General features: G+C 41.3%; 1 protein-coding gene across 2 annotated transcripts in view; it reads right to left on the bottom strand.

Annotated features, from left to right (window-relative positions):
- Positions 1–14,014, bottom strand: part of AATF (apoptosis antagonizing transcription factor) — a 100,864-nt gene extending 86,850 nt beyond the window's left edge. For both annotated transcript variants that reach the window (XM_039256364.1, XM_039256366.1), the window contains exons 1-4: positions 13,766–14,014; positions 12,406–12,597; positions 9,042–9,473; positions 8,439–8,576 (exon numbers count right to left, since the gene is read on the bottom strand). In XM_039256364.1, the coding sequence (XP_039112295.1) occupies positions 8,439–8,576; positions 9,042–9,473; positions 12,406–12,597; positions 13,766–13,856 (853 nt within the window). In that variant the 5' untranslated portion in view covers positions 13,857–14,014. The remainder of the gene's footprint in view (positions 1–8,438; positions 8,577–9,041; positions 9,474–12,405; positions 12,598–13,765) is intronic.
- Between the last annotated feature and the right edge of the window lie 939 nt (positions 14,015–14,953).

The following is a 14,953-nucleotide window of genomic DNA, read 5'->3' as shown; positions in this document are numbered from 1 at the left end:
AGAAAACAAGACTGAATGGTCCCCTAAAGAAGTTCACCTCCTAATGCCTAGAACCCATGAATATGTTACCTGACATGGCAAAAGGCCTTTGTAGATAAGAGTCTACCCTTTGTGAATAAGGGTCTGAGATGGGAAGATTATCCTGAATTAGCCAGGTGGGCCCAGTGGGGTCACGAAGGCCTTAAAGAGAAAGATAGTAGGGTCAGAGTCACAAAAAGAGAGGTTGGAGGGATGACACCACTGGTTTTGAAGATGGAATAGAGCCATGAGCCAAGGAATGTGGGCAGCTTCTAAAAGCTGGAAATGCCAAGGAAACATTCTCCACTGAAGCCTCCAGAAGGAGCACAGCCCTGCTGATGCCATGGTTTTAGGACTTCTCACCTCCAGAACTGTAAGATAATATGTAAATAATTGCGTGCTGTTTGAAGCCACCAAGCTTATGGTGATTTGCTGCGGTAGCAATGGCAAACTAATACAGAGCAGTACTTTAGAATTGTGAGGGAAAGTCATTTTCAACCTAGAAATTTATGCCTAATCAATTAAGAATACAGTAATGAAGAATGAGGGCAGAGTGTTTTTAAATCTCCAAAAACTCAAATAATTTACTCCCCACACATTTTTTGGCCACAAACTGACAAAGTAAACTGAGATAAAGGAAGACAAGAGAGGCCAAAAATAGCTTCATCCAAGAAGAGCAATGAAAAAAAAATCCCAGGACTACAACTGTGTACTAGTCCCAGGAAACAACAACCAGTTCAAACTGGGAAAACACAAGAGAAGACATGGCACAGATTTAAAGTTTGGGGAAAAAAGACTGAGCTGAAACTGAGCTACAGGGTTGGGGGCTTAGGGGGAATGAGGATTAGAGACCTAAGGGGAACATGATGTAATAAATTAATAGTCTGAATGTGAAGCAAATCAAAATGCAGCATGGTTTTAAGCAGCTTATTAATAAGTAGCAGCAGCATGGTTTTAAGCAGGGTTATTAATAAAAGATCTACTTGAACTGGGAACTTGAACTACACTAAGAACACTGTCCTTTGAGTGGCCAGGAACCGTGACTCTGAACACACAGGAAAGAAGTGTAAGTCTCCAGTTCTTCCCTGCCCTGCTATTATACCTTATTTGCATGGTAATAACATTGTAAACACAGTTTATTGGTTTTTCAACTCCTGGGGTCAAAACACGGAAAAAGCACTGGGCTCCTGGTTGTAGTTGCAGGGTAGACTGTAAAACTGCAGTGGAAAAAAGATGGAATGACTATTTCATACATTTTCCTCAAAATTTCTGCTACCTCATTCCCTATTCCTCATTCACAATTTATGACCTTGGTTTCTATTTCGAAGAAAATAGAACAATCAAAAAGAATTTTCAGACTCCTACCTATCAGTGTCTATTTATACACTACCTCCCTGCTTGTCACTACAGTTAAACTGTCCACGCTACTATTGAAGGCCACCCCTCCTGTGCACTAGTCCCATCTGCACTTACCTATTCAAGGGCACTGCTACAGCAGATGGATCTCTCTTATCAATGTTGAAAACACGCTGTTACTTCCACTGTCCCAAAACAAACAAAACACTTCTTTCTTGACTCCACAACCTTCTCTGCCTAACGTCCCATTTCTCTGTTCCCTTTTAAAGCCACATCCCTAGAAAAGAGTTCTCTACACTTACTATCTCAGATACCCTTTTCCCACCCTCATGCAAAGCCATTCCCATCAAGCCTGTATCCCTCCCACTCCACCAAAACTGTTCACCAAGGTCACAGTGGACCACAGTGTTGTTAAATAAAATGGTCACTTTGCAGTCCTCTTTAACCTCTCAGTAGCATTCTCATCATTCATATCATAGAATAAATGAAGCAAGAAACGGAGACATAAACAAGCTACCTAAAATTATAGAAGCAAAACAGTAAGGGAATGAGACTAACTGGAAGGCAAAGAGCCACGGTACTACTTATTTATGACTGTATGATAGTAATAAAATGATTTAAGCATTGGTTTTAAGACAATAACCATAATAAAGGAGAATAGCATCTTAGGCAGTGGTTAGGTTCTCAAGTCTGAGCATAAAGCAAAACTCAAGTTCTGATCAAATTACTTGAAAATCTCTAAAACTGCTCATAAAGTTCAGCACTGTACTATCTCTTGGCAAGTTCGACACAGGCAGTTCCTCCCCCTCAAACTCTAGGGCACACAGCTATTTCAGCAATTAAATGCAGATGATTACATTTAGGGACGATGCTGTACAAAGACCATATGCTATAGGCTTAAAAAGCAGAGTCGGTCTGTCTGACAAGACGCTCACTGGAGAGGTTCAGCCTTACTCATGGGCACTGGCTCACTGGATACAATAATCGGCAGAATTTCTGACACTATTTAAGCTGTTTTTCTCTCCCTCTTCTTTTTTGGCCAGACACCTACAGTTAAAAGTGGGTTCATCGGGGTGCCTGAGTGGCTCAGTCAGTTAATCTTCTTACTTCTGCTCAGGTCATGATCTTACTGTTTGTAAGTTCAAACCCCACATTGGGCTCTCTGCTGTCAGTCAACACAGAGCCTGCTTCAGTTCCTCTGTCCCCCTCTATCTCTGTCCCTCCCCTGCTGGTGCTAAATAAATAAATAAATAAATAAATACTTAGGGGGAAAAGTGGGTTCATTAAATGTCCCTATAATGAGGCTCTAACATACAGTGATTCACACAGCTTCCCCATGAATACAGCAGATTAAGTAATTCTAATAGGGAACCACTGCTATTACCAGCTACTACAAGTCACGTTGCTTCCTGCTCCTGTGGCCAAAGACAATCCTAATTCCTAAGAAACCTAAAGCAGTAAAAAAACATTTTCTGACTAGACTGGTTTCAGCTGTTTTCGAGCTTCCACAGCTCAGTGATCCATCTAGGGCTCATCCCTCCAGGGTAGGTAGAGTCACTGCCTAGGACTCTGACACTCTCCTCCGGGTCCAACCACTTGCTCACATTGGAAAAACACTTGCTCTGTGATCCAATCTCATTCTCTACATAATATAAATGCCTAATTAGCCAGGCTGGATAAATTAAGTACTCGTCAATAGTGTCTAAAAATCTTCGTACATAAAACTCATTCTCTAATAAACAAACAAAACATAGCATATATTTTAATGCTAAATCAACAGGTATTATGAAAATATCAAAGAGAATTTTATCAAGAAATGATTGCCTTCATTTCCCACCTACAGCTTAGGAAAAATAAGAGATCAATAATGCTCTGTGGTGGCAGGAGAGTAGGAAAACAACAGTCACAGATGAGAATTTCAATTGTTAGAATTCTTCTAAGAGCCAATTTGGCAATATATTCTGAAAGCCTTAAAAAAAAAAAAAGCGCACAATCCCTTTGTCCCAGCAATTGCATTTCCAGGGAATATAGATCTGTGCTGTCCAATACAGCACCCACTAGCCCCATGTGGCTACTGAGCACTCAATATGTGCTTAGTCCAAACCAAGATGAGCATTAAGTGTGGCATATACTCTAGATTTAACATGAAAAAAGATACATAAAATACCTCATTAATATTTGTATATTGACTACGTGTTAAAATATTTTTGATATACAGGGTTAAATGAAATATATTACAAGCTAATTTCACCTGTGTTCTTAGACTTTTTCTTAATGCGGTTACTAGAAAATTTTAAATTACATATGTGGCTTACATTATATTCCTATTGGAAGGGCTACTTTTAGACAAATTGCACAAATATGTATGTACAAGGATGTTTATCAAAGCATGCTTTACCAAAGTGAAACACTAGAATAAACCTAAGCATCCATCAATACAGCTTGGTTAAATAAATTGCAGTAAATCTATAAAATGGAATATTCTGTAGCCACTGAAAATGCTGATGTACATCTAAATATACTGACATGAAATATTAAGTAGAAAAATAAGCTTACAAAATAGTACATACTTATAAGATTCCTTTTTTTTTTTTTTAGGGAACACGTATGTGAGTATGTGTTTGTAAGCACAGAAAAAGGTTTGAAAGGTTATTCATCAAAATGACAACTGTGGTTACCTCTGGGCAATTGGATTACAGGTAATCCTTATTCTCTTCTTTACCCTTTTATGTATTTTCTGAATTTCTGAAGTAAGCATGACATAATTTTAAAATTGAAACAATAAAGATAGTTTTAAAAATGAGACATCGGCTGAAACAAAAAGACCCAGCTTATCTCATTTTTTGCTGGATGAAGTCTACAGTAAAAAGGGTCCTTGATCCTACACAATGCTACATTAGGAGACGCATGCAAGTACCTTTGTCCCAAGCTATACTTAAACTTACCCCAAGTAATAAAGAATGCTTCAGGGTTCTATATTTCATTTGCCATGGACCCATAAGGTGTTAACTGAGAGAACAAATAGATGTTCATACATTTGTAACTTGAGGCAACTAAGTAATTTTAAAAGATGGGGGGAGTTTCACTGATAATATTAGTTGCCCATGGGATAGGGAGCTGGGTGGCAGTTCCTGGATGGCACAAGAGTGGGAAAGAAAATTTTCTCTATATTAGCCATTTGGTATCTTTTACATTTTGAGCCCTGTGAATCTACTGCCAACTTTAAACATAAATAAAACATAAAACAAAACAGAAACATTATAAAGACTCCGTGAATGCCCATGCCTTACTCAAAATTTAAAAAGATATTCTTAAGGTGTTTATTAGTGCTGAAGTCAAATTAACAGTAAAAATTTTAGTCTGTTCAGGTCAAAATAGTTGAAGGCCTGGGCGAAGGGCCACAGAGCGAAGAGAGGGTGAAGATGGGGGAGTGCAAATACAATGCAATTTATTAATAGTGGAATTTGTTTTTATACTCATAGGCAAGTAAAGAACTTCATCACTTCCTCTATATTTATATTACATTATGCTATGTTCTCAGATTTTTTTTGCTTATGGGAAATAGCAAAATGTCAACCATTGTTTCTATTAAAGGTCTTTAATGATATTGCATTTTAGACCTGTAATAAAACATGGTGCTCACTGCAGTTTGTAATGCATATCATTAAATACATTAATAACATGCATTTCACTAAAAGGTCAACTTATTATGGCTGAAGTTTGGCTTTCCTTTAATCACTTCATTTAAAGATAGAGCAAACTCTCGAAAAGATCGTAGAGTGCGCCTGTTACAGAAATGCTCTCTCAATTCTCCCATCCATTAAAATCAGTTAGGCTTATTAAGAAATCACTGTTAATGTTTTTACGTGAAATAATAGTACTGTGATTTTTTTTAAAAAACCCTTTTAGAGATACATGCTGATTTACTGATAAAATGATAGAATATCTAGTAATTCGCTTCAAAATGAATCCAGAAGTAAGGGGAGAGTTAGTATAGAGATGAAATAAGATTGGCCAAAAACTAATGATTACTTAGCTTGTAACGGTATTTGGGTTCACTATACATTCTCCATGCTTTTGTTCAAGTTTGATATATTTCATAATGATAATTTTTAAATAACTCATGCTGAGGTTTACTTAAGTAACTTGCCTTCTTCCTCATATACTGCTGCCACCAACGTAAAAGACCTGACTCCTAATACTGCAGAACTTGTTAAAAGAAAAACAGAGAGGAAAAGGTAACCTCTTTAGAGAAACAGTTTTGCCCACAGAAAAATCCCTTAATTTTGCTAAGGTTCCTTTATGACTCACACTTGAGCAACTACTAAAATATCAAAAAACTGTCTTTGAAACTACCTAACACTTCAAGAGTTATAATCACCAACACGTAACACCGAGGTGACTGGGGACTAAGTGCGTGTGTGTTGGGGAAGGAAGGAGATAGTTGTTTAGTCTCAGGAGAGTAGAGTAGAGGGTGCTGAAGGAAGAATGGCATGCTGCTCAGGAGTTTACTGTGGCTAGAATATGCTGCATTAGAGGCTATCATCAGGACTGTATAAGTAAATGGCAGTGCCATGGAGAGAACACATCAAGAAAATCCAACCTGAGAACAGGTTCCTGCACATGATGAAATGGACATTGCGAGACTAAAATAAGAGTCTGAGGTGAGAAGAAATCACAAAGGCAGGAGAACCCAAACAGCACTCATAGTGTTACCAAAGCCAAAGGAAAATATTTCAAGGAAAAGTTGAATGCTTCAGGGAGGCAGTAGCTGGGTGTTGTAACGAAGAAATCTCTGGTTATCTTTCTGTAGTCATGAGACAAAAGCTGAATTATAAGCATTAAAGAAGAATGTAACACTGCACTTTCCAGAGCAAATGGGCAAATTACATAGGAGGTCTGAATACTAATAAAAAGTCAAACACCACTGAAGACAGTGGGGATGATGGTTATTAAACTGATGACCATCATTCACATGGCTGATAATTACCAAACGCCTCTTTCAGCAGAAAAATACCCACACCTAACAGTTGTGGGGTGCTATGTGCCAGACATTGGGCTAATGCTTTACACTGAGCATGTCCATCAACCCTCACAACCATACCATTGCCATTTTACCATGAAGTTAAGGAACCTCACCAAGGTCACAGTTAATCTATTGCTGAGATGGAATCTAAAGCCAGGTGGTCTAATGTTAACTCCTATAAGGCCAAGCAAACTGACAGGAGATTTAATTAAAGACAATAAGTTCCAGTTCCTGTTCTGGGGTCAGTACAAACTCAGCCTATGTTCCACACCAGCTAGATAGCACAGTTACAGTGCCTCCAAAGTAATGTACCTTCGAAATTTTTCTTCAACTGTTTCCCAACACAGGGAGCTACATAACGTATTATGTCATAGTGTCATAAGAAGATTGAAACAAACAAAAATAGACACCCTGGGGCGCCTGGCTGGCTTAGTCTGTAGAGCATGCAACTCTTGATTTTGGGGTCATGAGTTTCGAGCCCTACCTTGGGTGTAGAAATGACTTAAAAAATAAAATCTTAAAAAACAAATATTAGCCACTCTTCAGATGTACAGAAATACCAGCATTAGAATACTCTCCACTCTCCTATCTTAGAATACGTGACACCAAACAAACATTCCTTTCTTCTCCCTCCTCCACTGCAACCCATCCTGTCAGATTAAGAGACATCTATCACATTAACTGGAATTCACCAATGAGGCAAAGAGGCAATTGGTTAAGTATAAAAAAAGGCAGATTAAGAAGATCAGAATAGTTGCAGGGGTGCCTGGGTGGCTCAGTCAGTTGAGTGTCCAACTTCAGCTCAGGTCATAATCTCACAGTTTGTGAGTTTGAGCCCCACACTGGGCTCGCTGCTATCAGTACAGAGCCCGCTTTGGATCCTCTGTCCCCTAACCCAGCCCCATCCCTCCTCCACTCGCACATTCTCTCTCTCAAAATTAAACAAACATTAAAAAAAAATTCATAATAGTTGCAAAAAAGGTTAAATAATATTAAAGTAGTTAAAGGAACTAAATTGTACCCAAGAATAAGAATATGTCCACCTGACATTGACCAACCCTTAAAATACCAATATTTTAAGATGAATCCAAAAAATAAAAAAAGGGGAGGGGGAAAGAAAGGGATAATAAATAAGTTACAAAATGGGAAAGGTCTCCTCACCAAACATTTAACCTAGAGCAATTAGGTCTCACCCCAAAGCATACCAGGAATTAGGGTACCAAGGCATTAAAAACAGTAGAGAAATGGGTCTCCTGGCTGGCTTAGTCAGTAGAGCATGCAACTCTTGATCTTGGGGTCATGAGTTCAAGTCCCATGTTGGGCAGAGAGTTTACTTGAAAAGAAAAAGAAAATAGCAGCTAAGTGATCCAAAAATCTCAAAACTTTTGAAAACTGCCAACCTATCTTTTACTTAAGGAAAGAAGGGGGGAAAGCTGAGGGAAGGGATATAAAAGATCCACTCTCACAATATTTGCAGGGCCTGACTTCAAGTATGGTAAGATATAAAATCTAAAGGCTAGACCCTCAGAAACAATTCCTAATTAAAGCAGGTATTCCGGGGCAGCCTGGCTGGCTCAGTCTGTAGAGTGTGCAACTCTTGATCTTGGGGTCATGAGCTTGAGCCCCATGTGCGGCAGACAGTTCACTTTAAAAAAAAGCAGGTAGGGGCTCCGGGGTGGCTCAGTTGATGAAGCATCGAACTCTAGATTTCAGCTCAGGTAAAGCTCTCACAAACCGGGACACCAGTTCATGAGATCGAGCCCTGAGACGGGCTCTGCACTGACAGCATGGAGCCTGCTTGGGATTCTCTCTGCCCCTCCCCCACTTGTGCACCCAAGTGCATGCTCTCTCTCTCTCTCCTTCTCTCTAAAAATAAATAAATAACCTTTTAAAAAAAGTTAAAAACCTATTCTGTACTATATTACCACTAAAACCAAATCTTCTCTTCTTCAACTCTGTGGTGCTCCAAATACAGTCCCAGTGTATCCCAATGTTCCAGTGGTTCTAAAGTAACCCCGTATGACATAAGTATTCTTACTATTTTTCAGGGCGCTGGCAAATTCTGGGCCACCTTTGTCTTTGAAAATAGGGAAAACATCTGGTTGAGGAAGCTGATTGGTAGTCAACAGAGCTTTCTGTAGCTTGATCCTTCCTTCCAAAAGCTGGTCCCACAGAGCTGAGAAAGAAAAAATATCATTTGTTACAAAAATCTTCATGGTGGGAGGTGGGAAGAGACAAGAAATCACACCAGTCTCTACAAAGCACGGCTTTATCACAGCTTCATGCCATGAAAATACTCTCCATTACAGGAAATAAATTCAGTATCTTGGAAGCAACTACTTGTTACGAGAGAGGGTATGCTAAAGTCCAAAGAGAGGAGAAAACTGTTTTCCCCTCGGTATTCCACAGCCATCAAAATACTAGAACAGAACCAGCTAAGCAGCTCAGTGTCGAAAAGGCTGGCTAAGCAGAGAAGAATGGGGCTTTAGGCCTCTAGGTAGGTGGGACATGTCACAAACTAATTGGAAGGACACAGGAGAAAATGAAGAGCCAAAACAAATTTTAAAAAAACAAAAAAAACAAACAGGAGATCAAATGCAGACACTCTGAAAAATAAGCCACCAGCAGACCATGTACAAACCTATCTGGCTCTTCACAGCTCTTCCTTTCTCCACTTCCTCGGAAACTTTGACACTGGAGAAGGCCATCACCACACCATCGTCTTCACTATTCCTGTCTCCAGCCCTGTCTTCCTCTCTCTCACTTGTGGAGTCTTCCTCCCCATCCCCTTCTTCCATGCCACTCTCCTCTTCATCTTCTTCCTCCTCACTGCTACCAAGGTCATCCATTCCCTCGGTGAATTTTTCAAAGTCACTGATACTCTGGACACTAAAACCCGGTGTTCTCCCAGAGCGGCTTCTGCTCCTCTTCTTCCAGGCCAGACTACTGTCCCTGTCATCAGCACACTCCTCTTCCGCAGCAGCACTCATGGCATCCTCATCGGATCCCTCCAGACCCAGCCCCTCTGAATCTCCATCTCCAGACTCATCCTCATCAGATATTATTTCCTTGTCTGAACAAGAGAAGAAAGAAGGAAAAAAGACAGATGTTACTTTGAGACAAACATTAGGCCACATCTTTTATTTCAAATAAAGGACTACAGCATCCATCAAAAAAATAAAATATATTGCTGCACTCGATTCAAATATATATTATACATCACTACCTCTAAAAGACTAAGGGAAACCAACTTGACAATAAACTATTTAAGAAAAAATATCAAAATCTGGGAAAAAAAATAAATAAATGATAAAAGGCTAAGGGAGAAGCAAAGATGAACAAAACACAGGTCCTATCCTAACAAAGATTCTAGTGTAAAAGAGAAACCCATCAAATACAGACAACAACTGACAAAATTTTGATAACCCAGAGGGAGAAATTTTAACTGTGGGGCAAGGTCTGGAACTTGAAGAATGGAATGATATCAAATAAGGCAATTAACAGTTTTCCCAAACCTATATCTGAAATGTAATTTATCATTAACTACCCCAAATGTACAATATCTATCACACCAGTGTACCCTATTTATTACTTATTTAAGCACCTATTATCAGCCAGGTCTAGATAAAAGCTAAGAAATGACAAGTACAATATAACACCTGTGGGGAGCAATTCACAGCCTGGTAAGAGTGGTAGATACACATGCCAATATTCATGTCACTATTATTGTCATAGTGTCATCTGTACACAGTATATTGGAGGTGGGTAAGGAGATGGGTAAAACAGGTGATGGGGAGTAAGGAGTGTACTTGTGATAAGCACCAGGTGTTATAAGTGCTGAGTCACTAAATTGTATACCTGAAACTAATATCACACTATATAGTAACTAAATGGAATTTATTTTTTATTTAAAAATTTTTTTTTTCAGTGTGTATTTTATTTTATTTTAATCTAAGCTGGTTAATATATAGTGTAATGATTATTTCAGGAATAGAATTTAGTAATTCATCACTTAACTAAATGGAATTTAAATAAAAATTTTAAAAAACTTATAGTGCCATTGGTACACAGAAAAGGATACATCTAACATGCCTGGAAGAGTGAGGAATAGCTTCATGTACAGGAGATATTATAATTTTATTGATTAAGCATAAGTAATAGCTGATGTGATAGATCTTCAGTATTTCTTTTAAAAAGTATACATAAACTCAGGACATGAAGAGGGCTGTCAAAATACAAATACAAAAATGAAATGCAAAAACAGTACAGTAATTACTCCTTTAAGTTCTGGGGCGCCTGCGTGGTTCAGTCACTTAAGTGTCTGACTTGGGTTCAAGGCATGATCTCGTAGTCAGTGGGTTTGAGCCCCATGCTGGGCTGGCTTTGTGCTGACAGTTCAGAGCCTAGAGCTACTTCAGATTCTGTGTCTTACCTCTTCTCTGCCCCTTCCCCACTTGTGCTCTGTTTCTCTCTCAAACGTTAAACATTTAAAAAAAATAAAATTAACCCTTTAAGTTCTTTAAATGTATGACATTTCTCAGATTAAGGAATACTCACAGAGTAGCAGTTAAGAGTATAGATCTGGGGGGAAAAAAAAAAGTATCGATCTTGGAGTCAGTCGGCCTCATGTGAGTCCTGGCTCTTTGGCTTACCAGCTCTATGACCTTGAGCAAGTTACATAACCAATCTGTCCCTCAATTTCTTTACCTTTAAAGTGGGGATACAGGGTGCCTGGGTGGCTCAGTTAAGTGTCCAACTTTCAGCTCAGGTCATGATCTCATGGTTTTTGAGTTCGAGCCCCACGTCCGGCTCTGTGCTGACAGCTCTGAGCCTGGAGGCTGCATCAGATTCTGTATCTCCCTCCCTCCCTCTTTCTCTCACTCTCTGCCCCTCCCCCACGTGCACCCCCCCTTAAAAATAAATAAATTAAAAAAATTTATAAACAGAAGGGATAAATACTAGCAACTTCATAAATTTAGAGTATCAAATGAGATGATACATGTAATGATAACAATTAACAACATCTTTTGAAGACTGTTCTAATATCTTAGAACTTAAAGAGCGACCACAAGGCCTGACACATGGTGAAACCCAATAAGCATTATAATATTTGTCTCACAATCGGTCCCTTTATCAGTCTCTAGGCAAAGAATGTGAAATGAGCTTACCAGGAGCCCCCAGAACTACAATGGATAATTATCCATTATCCAACTAATCATGGATATCATGACCTGAATGATAGTTTCTTTTATATCATCTGTGCATTCTCAACCTGGCACCTCTAACCTCTCTAAAGGTGGGGAAAAAAGGCATCCACTCGGTAACCACCATATCCAGCCCCTTCTTCCACTGAGACACTTACAATGCTAATGCTTTAAAACTGTAAGCTGATGGGGCGCCTGACTGGCTCAGTTAGAACAGCATGCGACTCTTGATCTTGGGGTTGAGAGTTCAAATGTCATGTTGGATGTAGAGATTACATTTTTCAAATTTCATAAAAAGAAATAAAAAATAAAACTATGAGTTGATGTCCTCACATCCTCCTAAGGCCCTTGCAGGGGAGAGGGAAGGATTATATTATTTTTACAATGGCAAAAACGTAAGTTTCACAAACCAGTATTATACAGTGGCTCAATGCAAGACTTGAAAAACCAAAGGAAAAGGGTCAAAATCTATGAGTAAGCATGCTCATCAGACTCAATTCTTTCTCAACACATAGCCCTATCAAATATCTACTGCCTTTTCTCTCTATTTTAGGGTGAACCATTAATCTAAACATAAGGATTATAGAAACTTAATAGCCCTGAGCCTTAGAATCCTTATGAACTGAAATTAAGTATCTTAAGGTCCTTTCTAATGCCAAATCCAGTCTCTCCTAAGATAGTAAGTGGGGGCACACACACAGACTAGTCTTACAGAGGTCATCCAAAACAAAAACAAAACCCCACAACTTTACCCCCAAAAAATTAGAGAAGAGAAAGCACCATGCAAATATGTCTACTCACCAGATGAACCTGGCAGAGTCTGCTCCCAGGTGTCTTCCTTCCAAGCTTTTCTAGAGGTAGCCTTGCCAGAATACCTTTTGTCTGTGTCCAAAAGGGAGGCCGATGCCAGTTTTCTAATGCTACCCACCGCCAGGAAATCACCTTCCCCATCTTCCCCTTCATCAAACCTGTCAATCACTCTGGCAGCAGTGGCTGTAGGGGAGGGTGGGGGAGAGTAATCAGAATCTCCAGGTTAGAAAGAACTTTAATAGTAACCCTGTTCAACACTTTCACCCACTCTACAAAATCCTCAACTTCCAGGAACAGGAAACACTACCTCTCCAGATAGACCACTGCCTTACTGCTGTTCCTGAACAGAAAGCTGACCTCTGCGTCTACTAGTAGGATAGATTTCTATGCCTTGGATTATAAAACCTAGCCTAATTCCCCTTTCATTTCTGACACTCACATATTGCAAGTCAGCCATCTATCCTCACTCCATCCCATCCCTAAGGGAGTTTGCTTATCCTGGCTCAACAGCCCCAGCTCCTTCAACTGATATTCCTAAGACACGGTCCAGCACTCACATTTATCCTTCTTTATTCTTCTTTCCTCACACTTCTCTGATTCAAGTCTAAAGCAGGATTACTCCCAACTAGACCTTGAACATCAGCTTACAGAACAGCAGTCCCAGGGGCACCTGGGTGGCTCAGTCGGTTAAGCATCCGACTTCAGCTCAGGTCATGATCTCACAGTTCGTGGGTTCATGCCCCGCATCGGGCTCTGTGCTGACAGCTCAGAGCCTGAAGCCTGCTTCGGATTCTGTGTCTCTCCTCCTCTCTCTGTCCCTCCCCTGCTAGCTGTCTCTCTCTCAAAATAAATAAACATTAAAAAAAAAGAAGAAGAAGAAGAAGAACAGCAGTCCCATTTGTCAGCCCCAGAGCAAATGTCTTGAGGCCTAAGGGGGCTGAAACAGCAGAAGGAATCCCACTTCTTCCTTCAATCTCCAAGTAAGTTCTTGGGGGCAGGCCGACTTAAAAAACGGCTGAGACTTCCTTCTCATTTCTAACTCAATACCGGTAACGGCAACCTGAAAGATAACTTCCAAACAACTACCAGACCCCTGTTCCCTGCTACAGCTCTCGAAGTCCCCAGGATACTCCGCCCACCCAAGCACCAAGTCGAGTGAGGGTCAGAAGGAAGCCAAAGCCCTCCTCCCGAGCCCGGGCAACCCTCCCGGGAGGCTGTTTTCCTCTGCGCCAGGACAAGCCGAGTAGGCCAGGCGGCAAGGCCAGGCTGCCGGCCTCTCTCGCGCCTCCCGGGGCTGCCCGGGGCTGGGACCCACCGCTCCGCACGTGGCTTTTCCCCAGTCAGGCCTCACCCTCCTCTGGGTCGGCCTCAGGATCCGCCTCGCGCGGGCGCGGGTTCAACAATTGTTCCAGCTGCAGCGCCAGGGGCTGCGGCCCCGCCATCGTCACCAGGTCTCGCTCCGCGCCGCGCCCGTCAATGTAGAGCCCAGCCCTAGCCCCGGCCCGGACGCTCTCTCCCTGCCAGGCCCTGTCGCTGGGAGACTACTCCCTAGAACAGCCAGGGACCGCAGAGCTCCCTGCTCTCGCTCTGGGCCGGTCACTTCCGGGAGGCGCGCGCGAGGGGGCAGGGCCTGTGCGTCACTACGGGCGTTGCTAGGAAGAAGGCGGAAGCGCGCGGAAGGCTGAAGGGATTGTCGCTGTCCCGGCGCGCGTGCGCGTGCGTCGAGGGGGTGTGTGGGGCGTCCGGGAGCGCGCCGGGGCTCGTGGCCGCTGTTGGCGCCGAACAGACGTTCGCGCGCGGCCCTTGTCCCCTTGTATAAAATATGCTTTAAGATTTGTCCGAGATTCGCTTAGAAATAAAGTGTGATGTAGCCATGGCCTATATATGGTGGCTGATTTGAAAAAGAGGAGCGAGTAAAGGGTAAGCGCCTCCAGCCTCAAGTGCGCTTTCTGGCAGTGGGACCAAAATAGGTTTGACATGTAACAGTTTAACAATTTGGAGGACGCCCCGGGCACATGCCTCTAACCCTGCGGTGATCGGGATTTAAGAATCCTACGTCAGGGTTGTGCATGTGTTAAGTGTACAGCGGACTGTTGGCCTCGTTATTAACAGGAATAATTAGAAATAGCTATGGCTGTGCATAAATAAAGACCGTTCAGTAGTTTCTCCAAGTAGCCTTGTTTTGGGGAAGGGGGAGGTGATGATGGCGATTACTCTATTGCATACCCTCATTTTTGATATCTGTTCAAAGGTGAGGATATACTCAGACACTCGAAACGTGCACAAATGCAGAAAAACTCATGTCTAACATATGAGGGGCACAGGTAGACTCAAAATATATACTTGATAAGATCAATTTAATTACACCCAGCCACATGCAAAGATACAATCACTTTATATTTTTTCCTTCATGAAGCATTCCTTAACTGCTGGCTGTGTGGCTAGATGAGATATACAAGATGAACAAGTTACATTCTCTCCTGACTAGGATTAGCCCGTTGGGGTGGGGGTGGGGGGGGCAGACAAACTTGTAAACAAA

This window comes from Hyaena hyaena, unplaced genomic scaffold (assembly GCF_003009895.1).
Source record: "Hyaena hyaena isolate Hyena2069 unplaced genomic scaffold, ASM300989v1 scaffold_568, whole genome shotgun sequence".
Taxonomy (NCBI): domain Eukaryota; kingdom Metazoa; phylum Chordata; class Mammalia; order Carnivora; family Hyaenidae; genus Hyaena; species Hyaena hyaena.
This window is presented reverse-complemented; position numbering and strand designations above follow the sequence as displayed.